At 35.8% G+C, this 22,830-nt stretch overlaps 1 protein-coding gene across 12 annotated transcripts in view; it reads left to right on the top strand.

Moving 5' to 3' along the window:
- The window catches only part of CEP350 (centrosomal protein 350), a 161,097-nt gene that overhangs the window by 19,000 nt on the left and 119,267 nt on the right, over positions 1–22,830 (top strand). For 6 of the 12 annotated variants that reach the window (XM_063716813.1, XM_063716811.1, XM_054550485.2 and 3 more), the window contains exons 2-4: positions 14,141–14,226; positions 16,375–16,418; positions 21,285–21,444. In XM_063716813.1, coding sequence (XP_063572883.1) covers positions 14,141–14,226; positions 16,375–16,418; positions 21,285–21,444 — 290 coding nt within the window. Of the gene's footprint in view, positions 1–13,360; positions 13,807–14,140; positions 14,227–16,371; positions 16,419–19,656; positions 19,772–21,284; positions 21,445–22,830 lie in introns of those variants that run through there. The other 6 variants (XM_024251622.3, XM_054550447.2, XM_054550451.2 and 3 more) reach the window with 4 other exon arrangements.

Raw genomic sequence — 22,830 nt, 5'->3', positions numbered from 1 at the left:
ATTTCTAAATAAGCAGTTTGATATGTGGGTTAGGATATTAGAGGTAAAATCTGGTGTTTTGGTAGTCATTGGCATGTAGGTGGTTTTGAAAGCCTTTTGCAAGAGTGAGGTCGCCCAGCGAGAGTATAGTGTTAGAAGCAAAAAAGCTGAAGGTCAAATCCTCCTGAACTTCAAGGTTTAAAAGGCGTATGGAGAAAGACTAGCTAGTAAAGGAGACTGAGAAAGAGAACTAGAGAAGTGGGAAAATGTATGTATTGTATGTATGGAGTGTTGTGTATAGAAGTCAAGGGAAAAGAGTATGTATGGAAAATGTATGTATGGAGTGTAGTATATAGAAGTCAAGGGAAAAGAGTGCTGATTATTTTAGTTTATTTTTTTTTGAGAGGGAGTCTTGCTCTGTCACCCAGGCTGGAGTGCAGTGGTGCGATCTCAGCTCACTGCAACCTCTGACTCCCTGGTTCAAGCAATTCTCCTGCCTCAGCCTCCTGAGTAGCTGGGATTACAGGCATGCGCCACTGCACCCTGCCGAAGAGTGTTTTTAGAGAGTGGTCAATTGTAATGAAGCTGCCAGGAGGTCAAATAGGTTGAGGATTGAAAATAGCCATTAGATTTGGAGATGAAGAGATTTTTGGTGATTTTAATGAGAGTTGTGGAGAAATGGGAATGGCAACCACATTGGAGTTGCTTGAAGAGTCAGAGTCTAAATGGACACTGAGTGTATTTAACTTTTTTTTTTTTTTTTTTTTTTTTGAGACTGAGTCTCACTCTGTCGCCAGGCTGGAGTGCAGTGGCGTGATCTTGGCTCACTGCAAGCTCTGCCTCCGGGGTTCACGCCATTCTCCTGCCTCAGCCTCCCGAGTAGCTGGGACTACAGGCGCCTGCCACCACACCCGTTTAATTTTTTGTATTTTTAGTAGAGACGGGGTTTCACTGTGTTAGCCAGGATGAGCTTGATCTCCTGACCTCGTGATCCATCTGCCTCAGCCTCCCAAAGTGCTGGGATTACAGGCGTGAGCCACCTCTCCCGGCCCCAATAGGTACAACATTTTTAACAAGGCAAATATGTTTGCTAAGTTGTAGCCTAATAATTAGCAATGGTACCCTTCTAGTAATTCCTGCAAATAATCTATGTACATCATTCCCTTTTAAGAAACACTAACATTTTTTGTGAGGTTGAAGCCATAGACCTAGTAGTCAATCTTTGCTTTGCGTGGGTAGCTGAGAGAAATGTCTTTCCTTCTGAGTAGTTTCTGCTGTTCAGTGAATCTAGATGGCAATGTTTCATTGTTCCAGTTTAACTGTTAAATCACCTGTTCCTGTCAGTGAGTGTACAAATGAGTATCCAGTAACATTTATATGTATTTCTTATACTTTTTTTAGTGTAATCATAATTAGGCTTTTACTTGGTGATACAGCAGTAGCATTATCTTTTACTCCAGTTTTCTGATTTATTACACATTAATGATGACATGCTTTTATCAAACGGCCCCCTTATTTCCATGACATCATATATTTAGCTTATTATGTGACTACCTGTAGCGCTTTTCTTTGCCCTGTTATCAGCGGGTCAAATTTTGTGTGTGTGTTCCTTGTAGTTTATTTTACTATGTATTCTTACAGGCTACTTGCAAAATAGTATGTGAATTTCATTTCCTTATTTTTCATTTCTTTTCATTTTCTATTTTTTCAATTTCTTTTTCTCCCTCTCGTTTACTGCCATAGTGATAAATATGTTAATTGTTCCTCTTTCTTTCTTATGAGTGGTTTTGCAGCCTGGCTCTTTAACTACCTCTTCTGCTTCTGAGATCATATTTCTTAACGCTCCTGTTGACCCATCATACCTCCTTCTTCACCATTCATCCTTCCACTGGCAGCTCTGCCTTTGATTCTCCTTTATTTTTTTCTGTTTTTTTTTTGTTGCTGGTTTTTGTTTTTTTGTTTGTTTGTTTGTTTTGTTTTGTTTTGAGATGGAGTCTCGTTCTGTTGCCCAGGCTGGAGTGCAGTGGCGCGATCTCGGCTCACTGCAAGCTCTGCCTCTCGGGTTCACGCCATTCTCCTGCCTCAGCCTCCCACGTAGCTGGGACCACAGGCACCTGCCACCATGTCCGGCTAATTTTTTTGTATTTTTAGTAGAGATGGGGTTTCCCCATGTTAGCCAGGATGGTCTCGATCTCCTGACCTTGTGATCCGCCTGCCTCGGCCTCCCAAAGTGCTGGGATTACAGGCGTGAGCTACTGTGCCTGGCCTATTTTTTTCTGTTTAAATGGAGCTCATAACAGCTTCTAATGCGGCTCTTTGTTCATCTGTTCATTGAAGGTTCTGTTGATCTCTAGATGGGTAAGAAGATACAGTCCTTAAGGACCACACAACCTTGTGGGGAGACTGATACATATATGCTATTTGTAACTCTATTGTAGCACTCATTATATATTGTATGCTATTTGTTTATGTGTGTCTCTCCTCTACTTGATTGTGAGCCATAAGTGCTCAGTGAAAGTTCATTGAATGAATGAATTATGTATGATATATGTATGTGTGTATGTATATATAATGACAAGAACTATGAAAAATGAACAGAGGCCAGCCATGGTAGCTCATGCCTGTATTCCCAGTGCATTGGGAGGCCAACGCAGGAGGATTGCTTGAGGCCAGGATTTGAAGAACAGCCTGGGCAACAAGAGAGATCTGTCTCTTAAAAAAATAAGATAAATTAGTTGGACATGGTGGCGCATGCCTGTAGTCCTAGCAACACAGGAGGCTGAGGCAGGTGGATCGCTTGAGCCCACGAGTTTCAGGCTATAGTGAGCCGTGATTGCACCACTGTACTCCAGCCTGGGTGACAGAGCAAGACCATGTCTCTAAAAAAGAAAAAAAAGGAAAAGGAAAAAATGAAGAGAATACTATAGGAAACAGAGAAGTACTAATTGAAGTACTAATTTTATTAAGAGCCAGTTTGGGAAAGATTTATAGGAGATGACATTAGAGTTTGGCTTTGAAGGGCATTCTTGCCAGATAAAATTTAGGAAAAGACAATGTGGAGATAATGAAATTTTCTGGATATTCAGAGAGTGTACTCTAGATATACCTATTTGACAGGAAAGTAGTTATACAGTTTTACTTAAAAAAAAAATAAAAAGGTGAGACTGTAAATTAATGTTGTGAAGGTCTCCAAGTGTCCATCATGCTAAGGAGTTTGGAGCTCTGTCCCATAAATGATAGTCATTGAAGAATTATAAAATCAGAATTGCTAGGTTCTGTTTTAGAACGATAACTTTGATTGCAGTATGGAGAATGGATTTAGGAGCAGGATAATTTAGGAAGCTTTTACCATAATTTAAGCTAAAGATGATGCTTTGAACAGAGGCAAGGGGAAGAAAGAAAGAAATTAGAGAAACATCTTAATTTTTTTTTTAAACAGCTTTATGTATGAGGCATATTTTACATATAATAGAGAAACAAAGGTATAAATGATATGGTAACTAAGTATATGATGGAATGTGGGAGAGATAGGAATGTCAAAGATGAATTGGATGCATGTTAATCCAATTTATTAAGAGTACAAGAAGAAAATTTTGAAGATAGATAATTAATTTATTTGGTTTTGAACATGAAAAATTTGAGGTGCCAGTCGTACTTTGTGATAGACATCTAATAGACTGAAGACTTGCATCTAGAGCTCAGAAATAGATCTAAGGAAGAAATATAACATTTAGGAAATAGTTAAAGCCATGAAAGTATGTGAGGTTGCCTGGGGAGAAGGAGCTAGAGAACAAGAGGCCAAGGAAAAAGCCTTGGAAATGTTACCATTGATGAATTAGACAGAAGTAGAGAACCCATCAGGAGTTAAGAGAGGTAAGAGAAAAAAACAATCAAGAGGCAAGGGAAACAGGAGAAATATGTTTTACGAATCCCAAGAGTAGTGAGAGTTTTAAGGTGAAAGTTTAAGATCCCAAATATTAATAACTTAGTGTTGTATGCCTGTTGACTGGAAAGTTGTATTACTAGAATGTAGGCATATTTCCTAGGTTTTCTAGACAGATGCAATTCTTTTTTAATGTTTAGATTGTTCTAAGACTTTCATAAGAATAAGCCTGTAAATCAGAAAAAAAAATAGCTTTTTAGACTATACTCCAATTTTTGGTTTAAAAAACATAGACTTTTTAGTTGAAGAACTGTTCATAACAAAGTGAAAGATAAAGGCAACATTTTATCAGTGGGCTTAAAAAAAACATTTTCTGATGACCAGAGAAAACCCTGCACATATCTCTGAGAGGAACTGTCATTCATTTTGTGGTATTTTCTGTATTCTCTCTCTTAAAAACAGTACATTTCTTAACACTTTTTTTGTAGTATATTTGAGATTCATTTCCAGTATGCTACAAAAAATGTGTTAAGAAATATATGTCCCAGCTACTTGGGAGGCTGAGGCAGGAGAATGGCATGAACCCGGGAGGTGGAGCTTGCAGTGAGCCGAGATCGTGCCACTGCACTACAGCCTGGGCAACAGAGTGAGACTGTCTCAAAAAAAAAAAAAAAAAAGAAAGAAATATATGAATGTAAGAAATACAAGAAATGAAATACAGGAAATGAATTTCAAATATATTTTTCATTAATAGCTTTTTTTCTCTAAGTACATGATTTAGAGGTTTGAAATGAATGATACTATTTTGTTGGATCCTCTTTTTCTGTGGGTTTTTATCTTTTATTTTTCCCCCATAAGGAAACTCAAATAAAGGGAAATTTGTTCTAAGACTTCAGAGAGGCCTCAAAGAATGCAAGAGCAGAAAATGAGGTACTAGCATTACGGGAACTGGAAAATTGTCAAGAACAAGACCACTTTTTCCTTTTCTTTGGGGCCACTTTTTTTTATTTGTTTTTCTTTGATCTTCCTCTTTGTTTTTCATTGTATTTTTCAGCTTGGCTCCTTATAGCTCATGTTCCGTTGCTTATCCTTTCAATTCCAAACTCTGCAGTCTGTTTTTCCAGAGACTGGATAGGATGCTTTTGAGTCGCTTCCTTAGTCCTTATCCAGTCAGCTAGAGCTGGGGTGAGGGGCAGGTCTTTGTGGATCACAGTAGTGGGTAGGGATAATTCCCTAGAGAAAAGGACTGTGGGACTATGGGTGATTGATATCTTTAGTATTTACACAGCTTCATTTAACAAAGCTTTTTGGGAGCATTTTGAAGGCATAATTTGTGATCAGTTGTTTTGTGCTTAGTGGGAAGGTGGCCTTTTTGACTTTTGAAAAATGTTAGAGTTGAAAGAAGATAAACATGATAAATGCTGAGTTCAGGCTAGAGGGTATTCTTTCTGGATGAGGGGAGAGAGATGAGTATGAGCAGAGTATACACAGAGGACTCCAGCCAAATTCGTAATAGTTTATTCCTTAAACCGAGAGGTAGCTACATGGGTGTTTATTATATTATTTCTTATACCACTTGATGTGAGGAAGAAAGCTATTTGCAGATAATTGAAGATCATTTAAATTTAGACCTTGGCAGACAGTAAGCCTCAGAAAATAAAGCAGTCCAAAAGGCTGTTGAAGGCTTAGGACATTACTGTACACTACTGTAGACTTTATAAACACTGTGCACTTAGGCTACACTAAGTTGATTAAAAAATCTTTCTTCAGTTATAACCTTAGTTTACTGTAACTTTTTTTACTTTATAAACTTTAATTTTTTAAAATTTTTTGACTCTTTTGTAATAATTCTTAGCTTAAAACAAATATACAGCTGTACAGCAATAGTTTATATCCTTATTCTGTAAGCTTTTGTTCAATTTAAATTTTTACGTTTTTACTTTTTATACTTTAAAAATATTTTTATCTATAAAAAATATATATTTTATAAAATAAAATATGTATAAAATATGTATTTTTATTTTTAGTAAATAGCAGGAGCACACTCTATAATAACAATAAAAAGTATGGTATAGTAAATCCTAGGCGATAGAAATTTTTCAGCTCCAATATAGTTTTAAGGGACCACTGTCATATATGTGGTTTGTGTTGACCAAAACATCATTGCGTGGCACATGACTGTACAGCGAACTTTGGCTATCTTCCATTATGGAAGTAGAATGTTGTGACAAGCTTATTACTATATAACAGAATGCTTAACTTTATCTTTTAAAATAAAAAAATTTAAATTGACACAATTGTTGTACATATTCATGGGGCAATAGTGATGTTTTGATACAATGTGTGGTGATCAGATCAGGGTGATTAGCACATCCATCATCTCAAATATTTATCACTTGTTTTTGTTGGGGACATTCAGTATCTTGTCTTCTGTCTACTTGAAAATATACAATATGTTCTCTTTAACTATGGCCATTCTACAGTGCTATAGAACACTAGAACTTATTCCTTATATCTAGCTGTAATTTTGTATCCTTTAACAAATCTCTCCTAAGCCCCCTTAACCCCCCTCCCAGCCCCTACTAACCTCTGTTCTACTTTTCTATGAGAAGAACTCTTCTATGAGCTTCTGCATAGGAGTGAGAACATGCTGTGTTTAACTTTCTGTTCCTGGCTTATTGACTTAACATAACGTCCTCCAGGTTCATCCATGTTGTTGTAAATGACATAATTTTTTTCTTTTTAAGGCTGAATGGTATTCCATTGTGCATATAGATTTTTTCTTTTCTTTTTTATGGAAATGTGAATGGTTTTGACTTAAAATGTGTTTTGCCTAATATAATTGTGACCTCCCATGTTCTCATTTGGTTACGTTTACATGCAGTTTCTTTTTTCAGCCTGCTAACTTCAGTCTATTTTTGTCATTAGATCTAAAGTGAGTCTCTTATAGACAGGATATAGTTCCATGTTTTCTTCATCTATTCATCTGTTGTCGGACACTTGGGTTGATTCCTTTTCTTGGTTATTGTGAATAATGCTGCTATAAACATGGAAGTGCAGATATCTCTTCAGTATACCGATTTTCTTTCCCTTGGATAAATATGCAGTAGTGAGATTGCTGGATCATATGACAGTTCTATTTGTAATTTTATGAGGAATCTCCATACTGTTTTCCACAGTGGATATACTAGTTTACATTCCCACCAATAGTATGTAAGAGTTCCTTTTTCTGTATATCCTCGCTAGCATTTGTTGTTGTCTTTTGGTAATAGCCATTCTAACTGGAGTGAGATGATATCTTATTGTGGTATTGATTTGCATTTCCCCAATGATTAGTGATGTTGAGCTTTTTAAAAACATATTTCTTGACCATTTGTGTTTGCCCATTTTTAATTAGATTATTTGGGGTGTTTTTTTTTTTTTTGCTCTTAAGTTGTTTGAGTTCTGTAAGTTCTAGATATCAATTCCCTGTCAGATGAGTAGTTTGCAAATATTTTCTCCAATTTTTTAGGTTGTTTTTTCATTCTGTTGATTGTTTCCTTTGCTGTGCAGAAGCTTTTTAGGTTGATAAAATGCCATTTGTTAATTTTTGCTTTTGTTGCTTGTGCTTTTGGGGGTCTTGTTCATAAAATCTTTTACCAGACCAGTGCCCTGAACTGTTTCCCTTATGTTTTCTTCTAATTATTTTATAGTTTTGGGTTCTTATATTTAAATCTTTAATCTCTTTCAAGTTGATTTTTGTGTAACGTGAGAGACGGGGGTCTGTTTTCATTCTTCTGCATATGGATATTCAGTTTTCCCAGCACTGTTTATTGAAGAGACTATCCCCAATGAATGTTCTTGGCACCATTGTAAAAAATCAGTTGGCTACAAATACATGGATGTTCTCTATTCTGTTCCATTGGTCTATATGTCTGATTTTATGGCAGTACTATGCTGTTTTGGTTACTGTAGCTTTGTAGTATATTTTGAAATCTGATAGTGTGATGCCACCAGGTTTGTTTTTTTTGCTCAGGATTGCTTTGGCAATTTGGTGCCACCAGGTTTGTTTTTTTTGCTCAGGATTGCTTTGGCAATTTGGTGTCTTCTGTGGTTCCATATGGATTTCAGGATTTTTTTTTTCTATTTCTGTGAAGAATACCATTGGTATTTTGATAGGGATTGTATTGAACCTGTAGATCTCTGGGTTGTATGGTCATTTTAACAATATTAATTTTTCCAGTTCATGAACACAGAATGTTTTTCTTTTTTGTGTGTTTTCTTTAACTTTTTTTCATCAGTGTTTTACAGTTTCCTTTGTAGAGATTTTTTACCTCTTTGGTTAAACTTATTCCTAGGCAGTTTTTTTGTTTGTTTGTTTGTTTGTTTGTTTGTTTTGGAGTTACTGTGGATGGGATTGCTTTCTTGATTTCTTTTTAAGGTAGTTCATTATTTATGTATAGAATCACTACTTTTTTTTGTATGTTGATTTTGTATCCTACAAATTTACTGAATTCATTTATTAGTTCTAATTGTTTTTTTGGTGGAGTCTTTGGGATTTCCTATATGTATGATTATATTGCCTGAAAACAGGGACTATTTGACTTCCTCCTTTGCAATTTGGATGCCGTTTATTTCCTTCTCTTGCCTAATTACTATGGCTAAGGTTTCCAGAACTATGTTGAACAAAAGTGGTGGAAGCAGGCGTCCTTGTCTTGTTTCAGATCTTAGAGGAAAAGCTCATTAATGGATTACTAGGTTAAGAATACTTGTACTAGATTGTGAGATTGTAGAGGTCAGAACCATTTCTCTCTCTCTCTTTCTGTCTCTCTCTCTCTCTCTCAGTTTTTTCATCTGTAAGGACCATTTCTTCTTTTTAATTTTTTTTAATAACACGCAATGCTTTGCACAAAGTATGTACTCAAAAAACATTGTTAGCACAAGCTGTTGATATGCAAGATTACTTTCCTCATTCTTAGTCTTAAAAGACAAATATTATTACATTGGGTTAAAAAATTCTATTTTCTATATACAATATGTGTTTAAAAGAAAGTGATCCAGAAAGCTTAGAATTAAAAGGATAGGGCAGATTCAATAAAGCAATGTTTGCTTTTTATTAATAGCGTGCAAAGTAGAATTAAAATACTAAAACACATTTCTCTAGGGATAAACATAGTCATTTTTTAGTGATGAAATATAAAATCCATTGACAGCATAACCATGAACTTTTATATACTAAATAATAATATCAAGTTATTTAGAAGTTGAATATTTTAGAAATATGAAATGGACAAAAATTCAGTAGTTCCAGTGAATTTTCGTCCATCTCTTAATTCTTGGCAAGTTAAATAGACAAAAGATAGTACACAAATGTCCAACAAATAAATAAATCCAAATTTCCCATGTGACTGTAGAATAAAGTTATTGTCATGATATCTCTAAAACATTTAACTGGGAAGGTGCTTTCATTATTCCCCAAGAAGTGATCTTGAATAATCTGTTTGACTTGGTAAACACTTAAAAGTGGTTGGGAAAAAGGCCTTATGCAAATTGAGATTTATACTTTAAAGATAGTAAACCTTTTGATAGATTATTTTATTATTATAAGTAAGTTTTTTATTGCACTTTTTTCACTAATGCAATTTTCAGTTTCTACAAAAATGGTGATTTAAAAAATGTATTCTTACATAAAGAACAGACCAACTTAAATACATTATGTTTAAAATATTCACTTACAGGGCATGGGATAACCAAAGATTTTGAAAGATAGATTAGCAAATTCAGGTGCTTCATGAGAATAGATATCATAAAACTGATTTAAAACTATAATTATAGGCTGCATGTGGTGGCTGGACACCCATGATCCCAGCACTTCGGGAGGCTGAGGTGGGAGGATCACTTGAACCCAGGAGTTTGAGGCCAGCCTGGGCAACATGGTGAGACCTCATCTCTATAAAAATTTTAAAAAAAATTAACTGGGCATAGTGGTGTGCACCTGTAGTCTCAGCTACTTGGGAGGCTGAGGTGGGAGGAACACCTGAGCCCAGGAGGTTGAGGCTGCAGTGAGCCCTTATTGCACTACTACACTCCAGTCTGGGTGACAGAGTGACACCTTGTCTCTTAAAAAAGCCTCAAAAACTAGAATTATAAACCTAAAACAGGGCATAATTCATGTTATCTGAAAATCCTTTGAGGTATAATATACATTGAAAAAGCACATAAATGTGCAAGTTGATAAAGTCTCTTAAACTGAACATACCCTTGAAATCAGCACCCAAATCCATGAATATTAGCAGTACCTCAGAAGCACTTCCTTGCTCCAATTTCAGCCACCTCTCTAGTCACTTCAAGGGTGATGACTATCCTCACTTCTAGCACTATAGATTCCTTTTGCCTATTTTATACTTTATTTAATGGAACTATATGGTATATACTCTTGTTTCTGGCATTCTTCACAACACGTTTGTGATATTCAACTATCTTTTTGCATGTAGTTGTAATTCATTCTCATTATTAGTGGGGGATACTCTATAGTATGAAGTTTTACATAAATGTCATACTTCTAATATTTAGTAATTTATATTAAAGATGATTGCCCATTAATAGGGTATTTATTTTGAAGCAGATAAATTTTCTCTTGTTTACTCATTTATACTGTCTCAGCCTTAGTGTTAGCTAAGAAGACATAGAGATTGTGGACACATATGTAGTTTTTGATTATTTAATCTATCCTTTCCATTGGAAAATTGATAATCACTATATATTTCAGCACTTATTTTAGTTTTAAAGCAAAAAGATATCTGCCCAAAGAAATTTTTTGTCTAATCATTGACAGATATTCTAGTAATATAACTGATGTTTGCTTAATTTTTCAGTTGGCTAGATTAAAAATATTTTCATCAAAAGGAAAATGAGTTTTTTGTTGTTGTTGAGATGGAGTCTTGCTCTGTTGCAAGGCTGGAGTGCTGTGGTGCGATCTTGGCTCACTGCAACCTCCGACTCCCTGGTTCAAGCAATTCTCCTGCCTCAGCCTCCTGAGTAGCTGGGATTACAGGCACCCGCCACCATGCCTGGCTAATTTTTGTATTTTTAGTAGAGACAGAGTTTCACTGTGTTGGCCAGGATGGTCGTGATCTCTTGACCTCATGATCCACCTGCTGTGGCCTCACAAAGTGCTGGGATTACAGGCGTGAGCCAAGAGCCACCGCACCCAGCCAAAATGAGTTAATTTCTTAAACTGTGTTGGCAGATTAAAGTTTTATGGTTGATAAAATGTTGTTTTTCTACCATGCTCCTCTATTTTCAGAAAACTTGTTTACTTTTCTTAGAGCCATATTCTATAATCTATGAAAAAATTCTAGCTTTGGAACTTTTTTTTTTTTGAGATGGGGTCTCGCTTGCTTGCCCAGGCTGGAGTGCAGTGGTGCGATCTTGGCTCACTGTAACATCTGCCTCCTGGGTTCAAGCAATTCTCCTGCCTCAGCCTCCTGAGTAGCTGGGCTTACAGATGTGCGCCACCATGCCTGGCTAATTTTTGTATTTTTAGTAGAGACAGGGTTTCGCCATGTTGGCCAGGCTGGTCTTGAACTCCTGACCTCAGGTGATGCACCTGCCTCAGCCTCCCAAGGTGCTGGGATTACAGGTGTGAGCCACTGTGCCCGGCCCTATTTTTAGAACATTTTTGAGGTGTTTTCTAGGAAATTTATAAATCAGGATTATTTACCCTGATAAATCAGATTAAATTAACTTCCTTAAAAATTAACCATACCTTTTAGTTTTACATATTTGGACTTAATAGGTGAGCCCTTCTTTTTCTTAAATTTAATTTGGTGTTTTTAATATTCAACATACTATACTGCCTCTGCGTACAACTAAGTGGAGAAAATAATGTTTATCAAATATGACAGGTTTAATATATTTGTAAGGCAAATAACTCATTAACTTGATAAGAAAAACATTAAGATCCTGGTAGGTACGTGGGCAAAGGATAGAAAAGATAATTCACCAATGAAGCACTAAGGTTAAGATATAGAGCAGAACATTTAATCCTGCTAGCATCTACCAAATTCAAATTAAAGCATACATTTTTTTCCTGTTAAATCAGCAAAAGTAGAAAGAATAGATAATATTAAGATATTTATGAAATGGGTAGGCCCTTCTTGGAAGACAATTTGACATTGTATTTCAAGAGCAGCATGTTCTTCACATTCTTTCGTTCAGTTTTAGCACACTTTGCAGATGCTGTTCTGGGTAACCAAATAAGCAGAAATTCATAAAAACAAATATGTTCATTTCAGTATTATTTGTAATAGAGAAAATGGGACATACTATTGTATTGGTTATCTCTTGTTGTCTAACTCATAACCTCCCACCCCAATTTAAGCAGTTTAAAACACCAAACATTTGGGATCTCACACTTTCTGTATGTAAGGAATTTGGAAGCAGCTCATCTGGGTGATTTTGGCTCAATGTCTCTCATGAGATTGCAGTCAGGATGTCAGGTAGAGCTGTAGTCCTGTGAAGATTTGACTTGGTCTGGAGGATCTGCTTGCAAGGGGATAGCTCACCCACATAGGTGTAGGCAGGCAGCTTTAGTTTTTTGCCAGATGGACATCTATCTATAGGATTGCTTGACTGTTCTTAGGACATCGCACCTGGATCCAAAGAGAGAGGAGAATGCGTTTTATAGCCTAGTCTCAGAAGTCACATATTGTCACTTTCACCACATGTGATATTAGTTTAAAATAAGTCTCTAAGTCCCACCATACTCAGTGGGAGAATAATTAATTTCCACATTTTGAAGAAAGGAGTATCAAAGAAATTTTGGATATATTTTAAAACCACCACAAGTGTCCAGCAGTTAAGTAGGGCACAAAATTGAAGTTACAGTGATGATAGTAATAAAATTACTTATTAATGATTGTATTAGGATTTAGGGAGTAATGAGTTTTTATTCTTATATTTTTCAAACTTTCTGTGTTGTTAACATGATTTTTATACGAGACTAGTTCCTCTATTTTCATAGGAAAATATAGTATTACTTATCACTGAGCTAACCATAGGCAGATCATGATCTTTTCCCTTTGAGTTGTGATATAATTTTTTTTGTTTCATTTTTTTATTGTGGTAAAATATACATAACATAAAATTTACCATTACAACCATTTCTTAAGTGTACAGTTCAGTGGTGTTAAGTACATTCATATTGTTGTACAACCATCACCACCATCCATTTCCAGACTTCTTTTCATTTTGCAAAACTGAAGCCCATTAAACAGTAACTCCCCATTCTTCTCTTTTCCCAGCCCCTGACAACCACCATTCTACTTTCTGTCTCTATGTTTTTGACTATTCTGACTGTCTCATGTAAGTGGAATCATACAGTATTTGTCTTTTTGTGATTAGCTCATTTCACTTAGTATAATGTCCTCAAGATTCTTTCATGTTATAGCACATATCAGATTTCCTTCCTGTTAAGGCTGAATAATATTCTATTTTATATATAAATGTCATTTTGCTTATTCATTCGTCTGTTAATAGACACTTGGGCTACTTCCACGTTAGCTACTATGAATAATGCTGCTTTGAATATGGTTGTACAAATAGTTCCTTGAGCCTCCAAAAGTATTTTGGTTGTATACTGTATTAGTCCATTCTCACACTGCTATAAATTATCCAAGACTGGGTAATTTATAAAGAAAAGATGTTTAATTGATTTACAGCTCTGCATGGCTGAGGCCTCAGGAAACTTAACAATCATGGCAGAAGGCACCTACCTCTTCACAGGGTGGCAGGAGAGAGAATGAGTGCAAGCAGGGGAAATGCCAGACGCTTATAAAACCGTTAGATCTCACGAGACTCATTTATTATCATGAGAACAGCATAGGGGAAACTGCCCCCTGATCCAATTACTTCTACCTGGTCCCGCCCATGACACTTGGGGATTATGGAGATTACAATTCAAGGTGAGATTTGGGTGGGGACACAGAAACAAACCATATCTTATATCTAGAAGTGGAATTGCTGGATCTTACAGTAATTCTAATTTTACTTTTTTTAGGAACTGCCACACTGTTTTCCATAGTGATTGTACCATACATTCCCACGAACAGCACACACGGGTTCTAGTTTTGCAAATCTTTGCCAGCTGTTATTCTTTTGTGTGTTTTTGATAGTAGCCTGTCCTATTTACATCCTAATGGGTGTGAAGTAGTCGTAATATAATTTTTAATGATTTATTTTTCTAAGGAAAAGTAATATTATAAGATTGATGTTCGGTGAATACTGATGTGATTGCAGGTAAATTGGCAGGATGAGGAGCAGCAAATCAAAAGAGGTGCCTTTACCAAATCCAAGGAACTCTCAAAGCAAGGATACTGTTCAAGGTATGATTTTGTTTTTTTAAATAGAACTTAATACCTCATTTAGGTCATGTGTATTAAATTTTGGTCTAATAAATGAAAATTATACCTATGCTTTGATTTATAGAAAGTGGATAAATCATTTTAAAATTCTCTTATATTTTAAATATACATGGTGCTGCATGTTAAAAGGCATCCTATGGTAAACTGTTTTGTAAAGCAGGAATCCTTTTTTAAAATGAACCAGTATATGTAAAATTCTTCAGAAATTCTGGCCTAATTTCAATAAATGATATAGCCCCAATATAGTTACAGACTTATAGGGGTACAGATAATAATAATAACAGTCTCATTGAATTCTTTTTAAAATAATGCATTAGAGGTAATTTTAAGGCATTGATTTTTTTGAGGGAGATTGACAAACTAGAGTACATCTGGAGGAAGATTATTAGGTTTGTGAGAGATCTGGAAATCAAGTCATATGAAGAGTAGTTGGAGGAAGTGGAAATACTTATCCTGGAGAAGGATGACTTATGGAAAATACACGACCTTAAACTATTTGAAGGGTTGTTATCTGAAAGACTGAATGGATTTTACCTGTGTTTTTACTTGTAGATCAAAATCTGGAATAGCTTCTAATCTTTTTCACATTGTATTATAAAATACAGTACAATATAAAATTTTATATTTGTTCAGCTCATTGGGGTAAACTGAGGATGCTGCTTTTTTTTGGAGCTGTCTGATACAGGTGTGAGTGGAAATGCCAGTCCAATGGTAGCAGTGTCTGTCTACATTTAAACCATATGTTGGGAATGTTGGCTTAATAATCTTATAGATTTGACAAATGGGATCTAATTAAACTAAAGAGCTTCTGCACAGCAAAAGAAACTGCCATCAGAGTGAACAGGCAACCTACAAAATGGGAGAAAATTTTCGCAACCTACTCATCTGACAAAGGGCTAACATCCAGAATCTACAATGAACTCAAACAGATTTACAAGAAAAAAACAAACAACCCATCAAAAAGTGGGCAAAGGACATGAACAGACACTTCTCAAAAGAAGACATTTATGCAGCCAAAAAACACATGAAAAAATGCTCACCATCACTGGTCATCAGAGACATGCAAATCAAAACCACAATGAGATACCATCTCACACCAGTTAGAATGGCAGTCATTAAAAAGTCAGGAAACAACAGGTGTTGGAGAGGATGTGGAGAAATAGGAACACTTTTACACTGTTGGTGGGACTGTAAACTAGTTCAACCATTGTGGAAGTCAGTGTGGTGATTCCTCAGGGATCTGGAACTAGAAATACCATTTGACCCAGCCATCCCATTACTGGGTATATACCCAAAGGAGTATAAATCATGCTGCTATAAAGACACATGCACACGTATGTTTATTGCAGCACTATTCACAATAGCAAAGACTTGGAACCAACCCAAATGTCCAACAATGATAGACTGGATTAAGGATATGTGGTGCATATACACCATGGAATACTATGCAGCCATAAAAAATGATGAGTTCATGTCCTTTGTAGGGACATGGATGAAATTGGAAATCATCACTCTCAGTAAACTATCACAAGGACAAAAAGCCAAACACCGCATGTTCTCACTCATAGGTGGGAATTGAACAATGAGAACACATGGACACAGGAAGGGGAACATCACACTCTGGGGACTGTTGTGGGGTGGGGGGAGGTGGGAGGGATAGCATTAGGAGATATACCTAATGCTAAATGACGAGTTAATGGGTGCAGCACACCAGCATGGCACGTGTATACATATGTAACAAACCTGCACATTGTACACATGTACCCTAAAACTTAAAGTATAATAAAAAAAAAGAAAAAGAAAGAAATGGATGGGAACAATTAAACATGTAAATAGTAAAAGAAGGGTGGCAAGATTATAGATAATTTGTTTTGTACATTTTTTAAAAAAATTAATAAACCATTCTTTTAACAAAAAAAAAATAATCTTATAGATAAAAACCCATTTTGATTCAATATAATAAAGCATTTACTGAGGAATTGTTCTGCCTAATAAGGTAGTTTTCAGACTTTTGAGTGCATTTGGGAGCTTATTAAAATTCAGATTCTGAGGTCTAATTCAGAGATTCTGGTCGATTGATATAGTAAATATCATTTTTTTTCCCAGCAGATATAACCACATCGTGGGATGCACTTTCTCAAACCAAGGCTGCTGTAAGTAGTTTTAGCTTCCATTTATTTATTTCTGGATTAAAATCAATTTCCTGTTATGATTGAATAGATTAAAATTTTTTCTATACTGTTCTTTAAATACTATATATTACTATAGAATAATACTATATATTATTATATATATACTACATATACACTATAATATATATACTATATATAATATATATACTATATATAGTATATACTTATATACATAGTATATAGTAATACTATAGTATTATTATATATATATTTTATATATATAATATATTATAAAATGAACATAAATTACAACTATTAAATGGTGAAGTAATAAACAAGATACTACTTTAGGAATTAGGAGCACAAGCACCATGCCATATAAACTATTAAAATTGGCTGGTTGCGGTGGCTTACACCTGTAATCCTAGCACTTTGGGAGGTCAAGGTCGGTAGATAGCTTGAGCCCAGGAGTTTGAGATTAGCCTGGGCAACATGGCAAAGCCCTGTCTCTACAAAAAAAACAAAATTTAGCCAGGCCTGGTGGTGTGCACCTGTAGTCCTTGCTACTCAGGAGGCTGAGGCAGGAAGATTGCCTGAGCCCAGGGAGGTCGAGGCTTCGAGGTTGCAGTGACCCTTGATCGTACCACTGCACTTTAGCCTGAATGACAGAGCAAGACCCTGTCTCAATAATAATAATAATTTGTACTGTTTATTCACCTTTAATAAATTTGTTCATTTGATATGTGGAAAAGATAATTTAGGCTGGATGCAGTGGCGCACCCTGTAATCCCAGCACTTTGGGAGGCTGAGGTGGGAGGATCGTTTTGAGCCCAGGCATTCAAGACCAGCCTGTAAAACATGGCAAAACCCTGTCTCTACAAAAGTACAAAAATTAGCTGGGTGTGGTGGCATGTGCCTGTGGTCCCAGCCACTCGGGAGGCTGAGGTGGGATGATTACCTGAGCCCGGGAGCTCAAGACTGCAGTGAGCTATGATCACACCACTGCATTCTAGCCTGGGCGACAGAGAGATCCTGTCTCAAAAAAAAAAAAAAAAGAAAAAAAAAGAAAATTTAAAACAGAGGATGAAGGTAGGGCTTTGTTTATGTAGAAGGCTCATTGTTAGGGAGGAAATGAAGGAAACCAACTTCTTGAATAGACTGTGAGTTATTCTTCCTTTCCAATTTGGATGCTCTTTATTTCTTTCTGTGGTCTGATTTCTCTAGCTGGGACTTCCAGTGCTATGTTGAATAACAGTGTTGAAAGAGTTACTTCTTTTTTGTATCAATAACAGGTTGTTTTTTTCTGTTACTACTGAAGAGGAATGACTATGGGCAACCTGTTCCCATTTGTGTTCTGGCCAATCTTGTCTAAAGTTTAGGAATCCAAATTTGGCAGGTGATGCATAGTTCATTCAAAGGGAAACCCTTTTCTTTTTAATTTGCTCTCTGGGCAAATTACTTTCCTAATATACGCTTTTTTGTTTTCTATGCCACCTGATTTTGAATCACCTATTTCTTTACCAAGTATTTCAGTGATATTTTCTGTCCTCTAATCTTTAGAACTAGTTTGAAAATAAATCTGGAAAAGGTATTATAAACTAGATTTGGTCCCAATGCAGAGTCATATTTTGGCCCTATGAATATAGCAATATATATTCTCTCTCTTCTACCTGAGCATTATGTTTTCTATAGTGTAGAAATAGTTTTTATCCCCCAACTTAACTTAGTGCTAAACTAATTTAAAGTTTAGCTGTAAGTTAATAACTGTTAGTAGTTGTTTTTCAAAACTATTGGGTGTTTTTGAAGAACATTTAAGGATGATAAAGGCATATAAGTAGGGGAGACAATCTGATGTAGAACTATTAATATATCAAAAATTATTCAAATTTTTAAAATACATTGGGATGCAAAAATCTGAAGGAAGGCTGGGTGCAGTGTCTCACACCTGTAATCGCAGCACTTTGGGAGGCTGAGGCACGTGGATCACTTGAGTTCAGGAGTTCGAGATCAGCCTGGACATTTGGGAGCTTATTAAAATTCAGATTGTGAATTTTAAACTCCATCTCTACAAAAAAAAAATACAAAAATTAGCTGGGCATGGTGGTGTACATCTGTAGTCCCAGCTACTTGGGAGGCTGAGGTGGGAGGATCACTTGAGCCCAGGAGGCAGAGGTTGCAGTTAGCTGAGATATGTCACTGCACTCAGCCTGGGTGACAGAGTAAGACCCTGTCTCAAAAAAAAAAAAAAAATCTGAAGGAAGATATATCAAAATTTTATATAAAGTGTCTATATGTGATGGAATTTTGATGATTTTAATTTCATTTTTTATATTGTTTCTGTTTTCCTAGTTTTTTGTTGTAAGCATGTAATACTTTACCATTTAGGAGAAAATGCTTTTCAGTCATTGAGAACATTGGTGGTTATAACCAAAAGTTGACTTATATTGCAGAGTGTGTGTGAAACCTGAATTCTATCTTGTGAATTTTGTCTTTATTGCAAAACTTATTTTATAGACATAAAACTGTAAAACACTGTGGCTGTTTGAGTACCTATAGTCCTAAATTTTGGTCCAGGTAAATAATTCTTTCCTCATTTTTGCATGTAAAATGCACAGGATATATTGCATAATGGTATGTCACATATAAAATCAGATAATTGGCTGGGCATAGTGGCTCACGCCTGTAATCCCAGCACTTTGGGAGGCCGAGGCGTGTGGATCACTTGGGGTCAGGAGTTTGAGACCAGCCTGGCCAACATGGAGAAACCCTGTCTCTACTAAAACTACAAAAATTAGCCCGGCGTGGTGGCGCACGCCTGTAATCCCAGCCACTAGGGAGGCTGTGGGAGAATCTTTTGAACCCGTGAGGTGGAGGTTGCAGTGACCTGAGATCACGCCACTGCACTCCAGCCTGCGCGATGGACCGAGACTGTCTCAAAAAAAAAAAAGGTCAGATAATTTACTACTTTGAAAATACTCAACAATTTAAAAAATAGATCAACATGTCAAATGGAAACTCTTTGATATTCTTCAGAATCTTACTGATTTTCTTGTCTAAATTTGGGGAGCATTGTGCCAGATGTTATTATAGCTAAAGTAAAAAATGATGAAAAACAAATATTATAAGAAAGGATTCCTGAGTTTTTTTCTACTTTGGAAAAAGGTATTCGGCAATATACTTTTAAATAACCATGTAAATTGATGGTAGCTGGATTATTTACAGAATTAACTTATGTCTTATGATGGTGTTTAAACTTTAGCTGAGACACATTGAAAATAAATTAGAAGTAGCCCCTACAAGTACAGCTGTGTGTGATTCTGTCATGGATACCAAGAAGTCTTCTACAAGTGCTACCCGAAAAATAAGTAGAAAAGGTACGTATGAAGTTACTTCCAAATATATACATATATTAAATATAAATTTTGACAAAACAGACAGCTAGATCTACAGGGGTGTGCCACCACACCTGGCTAATCTTTTTTTATCTTTTGTAGAGACGAAGTCTCTCTGTGCTGCCCCAGCTTGTCTTGAACTCCTGGCCTTAAGTAATCCTCCCATCTTGGACTCCTTTTAAAGTGCTGGGATTATAGGTGTAGCTACCACACTCTGCCTTAAATATAGTTTGTTGATGTAATAGTTTTGTTTCAGTTTAATTTCTTCTTACAGTCTCGTGTTGCTTGCTTTTTTGTCAGAGACACTGGCATTTAATTTTTTTCTTTTGATATTTGGTAGCTATGAAGCGGCCTCATGTTCAGTAACTGTAGATGGTGTTTTCACCATCTTTTGATCAGGGACTTTAGCACTATTGCGTCACCCTTGACAATGAGTTTTCATTTGTTTTTAGTGATGAGAGTTTCATTTTGAGGTTATATATGTCTGATTTTTTTTTTTAATTCACAGATATATAGCACTTTGGAAATGAAATTTAGTTGACTTAATGTATATTTTTCTTGGGATTTAAAATCATAAATGGAATCTCTTTCATATGGTGACTGTCATAAATTGATACAATGCAAATATTTTCTTGGGTTACCTTTTGTATTTTGATTCTGTGGTTTCTTTGTTTTCTTTTCTTTTCTTTTTTTTTTTTGAGACAGAGTCTCACTCTGTTGCCCAGGCTGAAGTGCAGTGGCATGATCTCTACTCACTGCAACCTCTGCGTCCTGGGTTCAAGCGATTCTCCTGAGTAGCCGTGCCACCAGGCCTGGCTAATTTTTGTATTTTTAGAAGAGATGGGGTTTCACCATGTTGGTCAGGCTGGTCTCAAACTCCTGACCTCGTGATCTGCCCGCCTTGGCCTCCCAAAGTGCAGGGATTACAGGCATGAGCCACCATGCCGGGCCATTCTGTGGTTTCTTAATTGGTGGGTGAAAACCTCTAGGTCAGTACTCTCTACCTAAACTGTGGGAGAGTGTGTGTGTGTGTGTGTGTGTGTGTGTGTGTGTGTGTGTGTGTGTGTGTGTGTGTGTATATTTTTGGGGGTGTGTGTGTGTGTGTGTGTGTGTATATATTTTTGTGTGTGTGTGTGTGTGTGTGTGTGTGTGTGTGTATATATTTTTTAACCTGGGAGTTTGTTAGGTTGTATCTGATACTTCTCTTTTAAGTGAGTGAGAGCCATGACAAAAATAAATTTTATATGTAGAATTTTATTTTGCATTGTTTGCTCAGAATACAATTTCTCTATCAATGGAGTTACTTTAACAATTTAACCTGAATGTTTTTCATGTACTTATATAATATCCAACTAGAGATACTAGAGATAACTTATATAATATCCAACTATTAGAAATAATAGATACCTAATTTTTTTTTTTTTAAGATACCAGCCTAATTCAGAGGCAGTTGTATTTTATATTATATGTTCTCACAGATTTCCTTTTCCTTCAGATGGTAGATACCTGGATGATTCTTGGGTTAATGCTCCAATTTCCAAATCCTCTAAATCACGAAAAGAGAAATCTCGTAGTCCTCTCAGAGCCACCACCCTGGAGAGTAATGTGAAGAAAAATAATCGTGTGGAATTTCGTGAACCTTTGGTTTCTTATAGGTTAGTATTGAGGGAAAAAAAAGGTATCAAATAGGTTTAGCCTGTAATATTTACAGTAAGAGTATACTTTGTTTTCTGAGTTTTTTATAGCACTCTGGTTGTGAAATAGTATAATACTCTAGTATTACTACCCTTTTCATTCTCCACAAAAGATGGCTACAAAAGATAGTGCAAACATGAAATACTGACTGCAGTAGCCTCTTCTACAGATAAATATTCGAGGGGGAAGAAATAGTAATAGTTGCCTCAAGCCACCTTTATTGTAATAAATATGTTTCCTAGAAACAAATTATTCCATCTCTGGAAGTGTGGCTTTTTTGTTTCTTCTTAATATCTCAGATCGTTTATTTTATATAGTGAACTTTATATTGCTTACTTTTTTTCTTTTTTTTGGGGTAGCATTAATTAGTCACATAAAATTCCTATCTTATTGCGAATGTGAGTTGATTTATTGTTTTATTTTGTTGCCAGTGGCTTTCAGCAACTTAGATGTTCAAGATTGATGATGAATTTTGATAGCATATATGATATAAAATGCTTTGCATTTTTGTTAACATAGCTTAAGATATTCAACTGATAAACTTACAGAATTTTGTATTTGAGGGATACTTTACTAATGATTTCAGTGCATTCATGCTCTTAGTATGGCAAATATTAATAAGTAATAAACACTGGGCCTGTTTTTTTGTTTCATTTGTAAGCATTTTTTGTTTTAAACACAAATCAAGAAGTTTATGATGGTACTTGGTAGTTCTAGGTATATGTTTGTACTCTTAAATTTTACATACCTTGAGAGATGGAGATGGATTGTCAGTTCAATGTTTAATATGTTGCATTTGATGCAATTTTGAATTATCTAGGTGGAAATATTAAGTAGGCATTTAAAAATTTGGGTAAGAATGTATGTGGGATGGTCAGGGCTGAGAATATAAATCTGAGAGTTATCACTAGTATTGAAGCACTAGAAGTGCTGGAAAAAATATAGAAAGAAGGTCAGGGGTATAATCTGGGTAAAGTTGAGAGTTAAAAAAAAGGAGAAGGGAAAAGTTTGAAGAAGAGTAATCAAAGTTCAGAATCTCTAAACACACAGATATTAAGCAACTTGCCTAGAGACATAATCATTACTAGAATTGAGACTGAGTTGCTCACTTTATATTTATGTTCAATGTTCTTCCTGCAAATAATACTACTTTACATTTAAAAGTATATAAATTATGTTTTTTTGTTTTTGAGACAAGGTCTTGCTCTGTTGCCCAGGCTGGAGTACAGTGGCATAATCATGGCTCACTGCAACCTCCACCTTCTGGACTCAGGCGATTCTCCCACCTCAGCTTCCTAGCTGAGGCTTACAGGTGCTAGCTACCATGACTGACTAATTTTTTTTTT

The sequence above is a fragment of the Pongo abelii genome, chromosome 1 (genome assembly GCF_028885655.2).
Source record: "Pongo abelii isolate AG06213 chromosome 1, NHGRI_mPonAbe1-v2.0_pri, whole genome shotgun sequence".
Taxonomy (NCBI): domain Eukaryota; kingdom Metazoa; phylum Chordata; class Mammalia; order Primates; family Hominidae; genus Pongo; species Pongo abelii.
The sequence above is the reverse complement of the archived record's forward strand: the minus strand, read 5'-3'. Positions and strand labels throughout refer to the sequence as shown.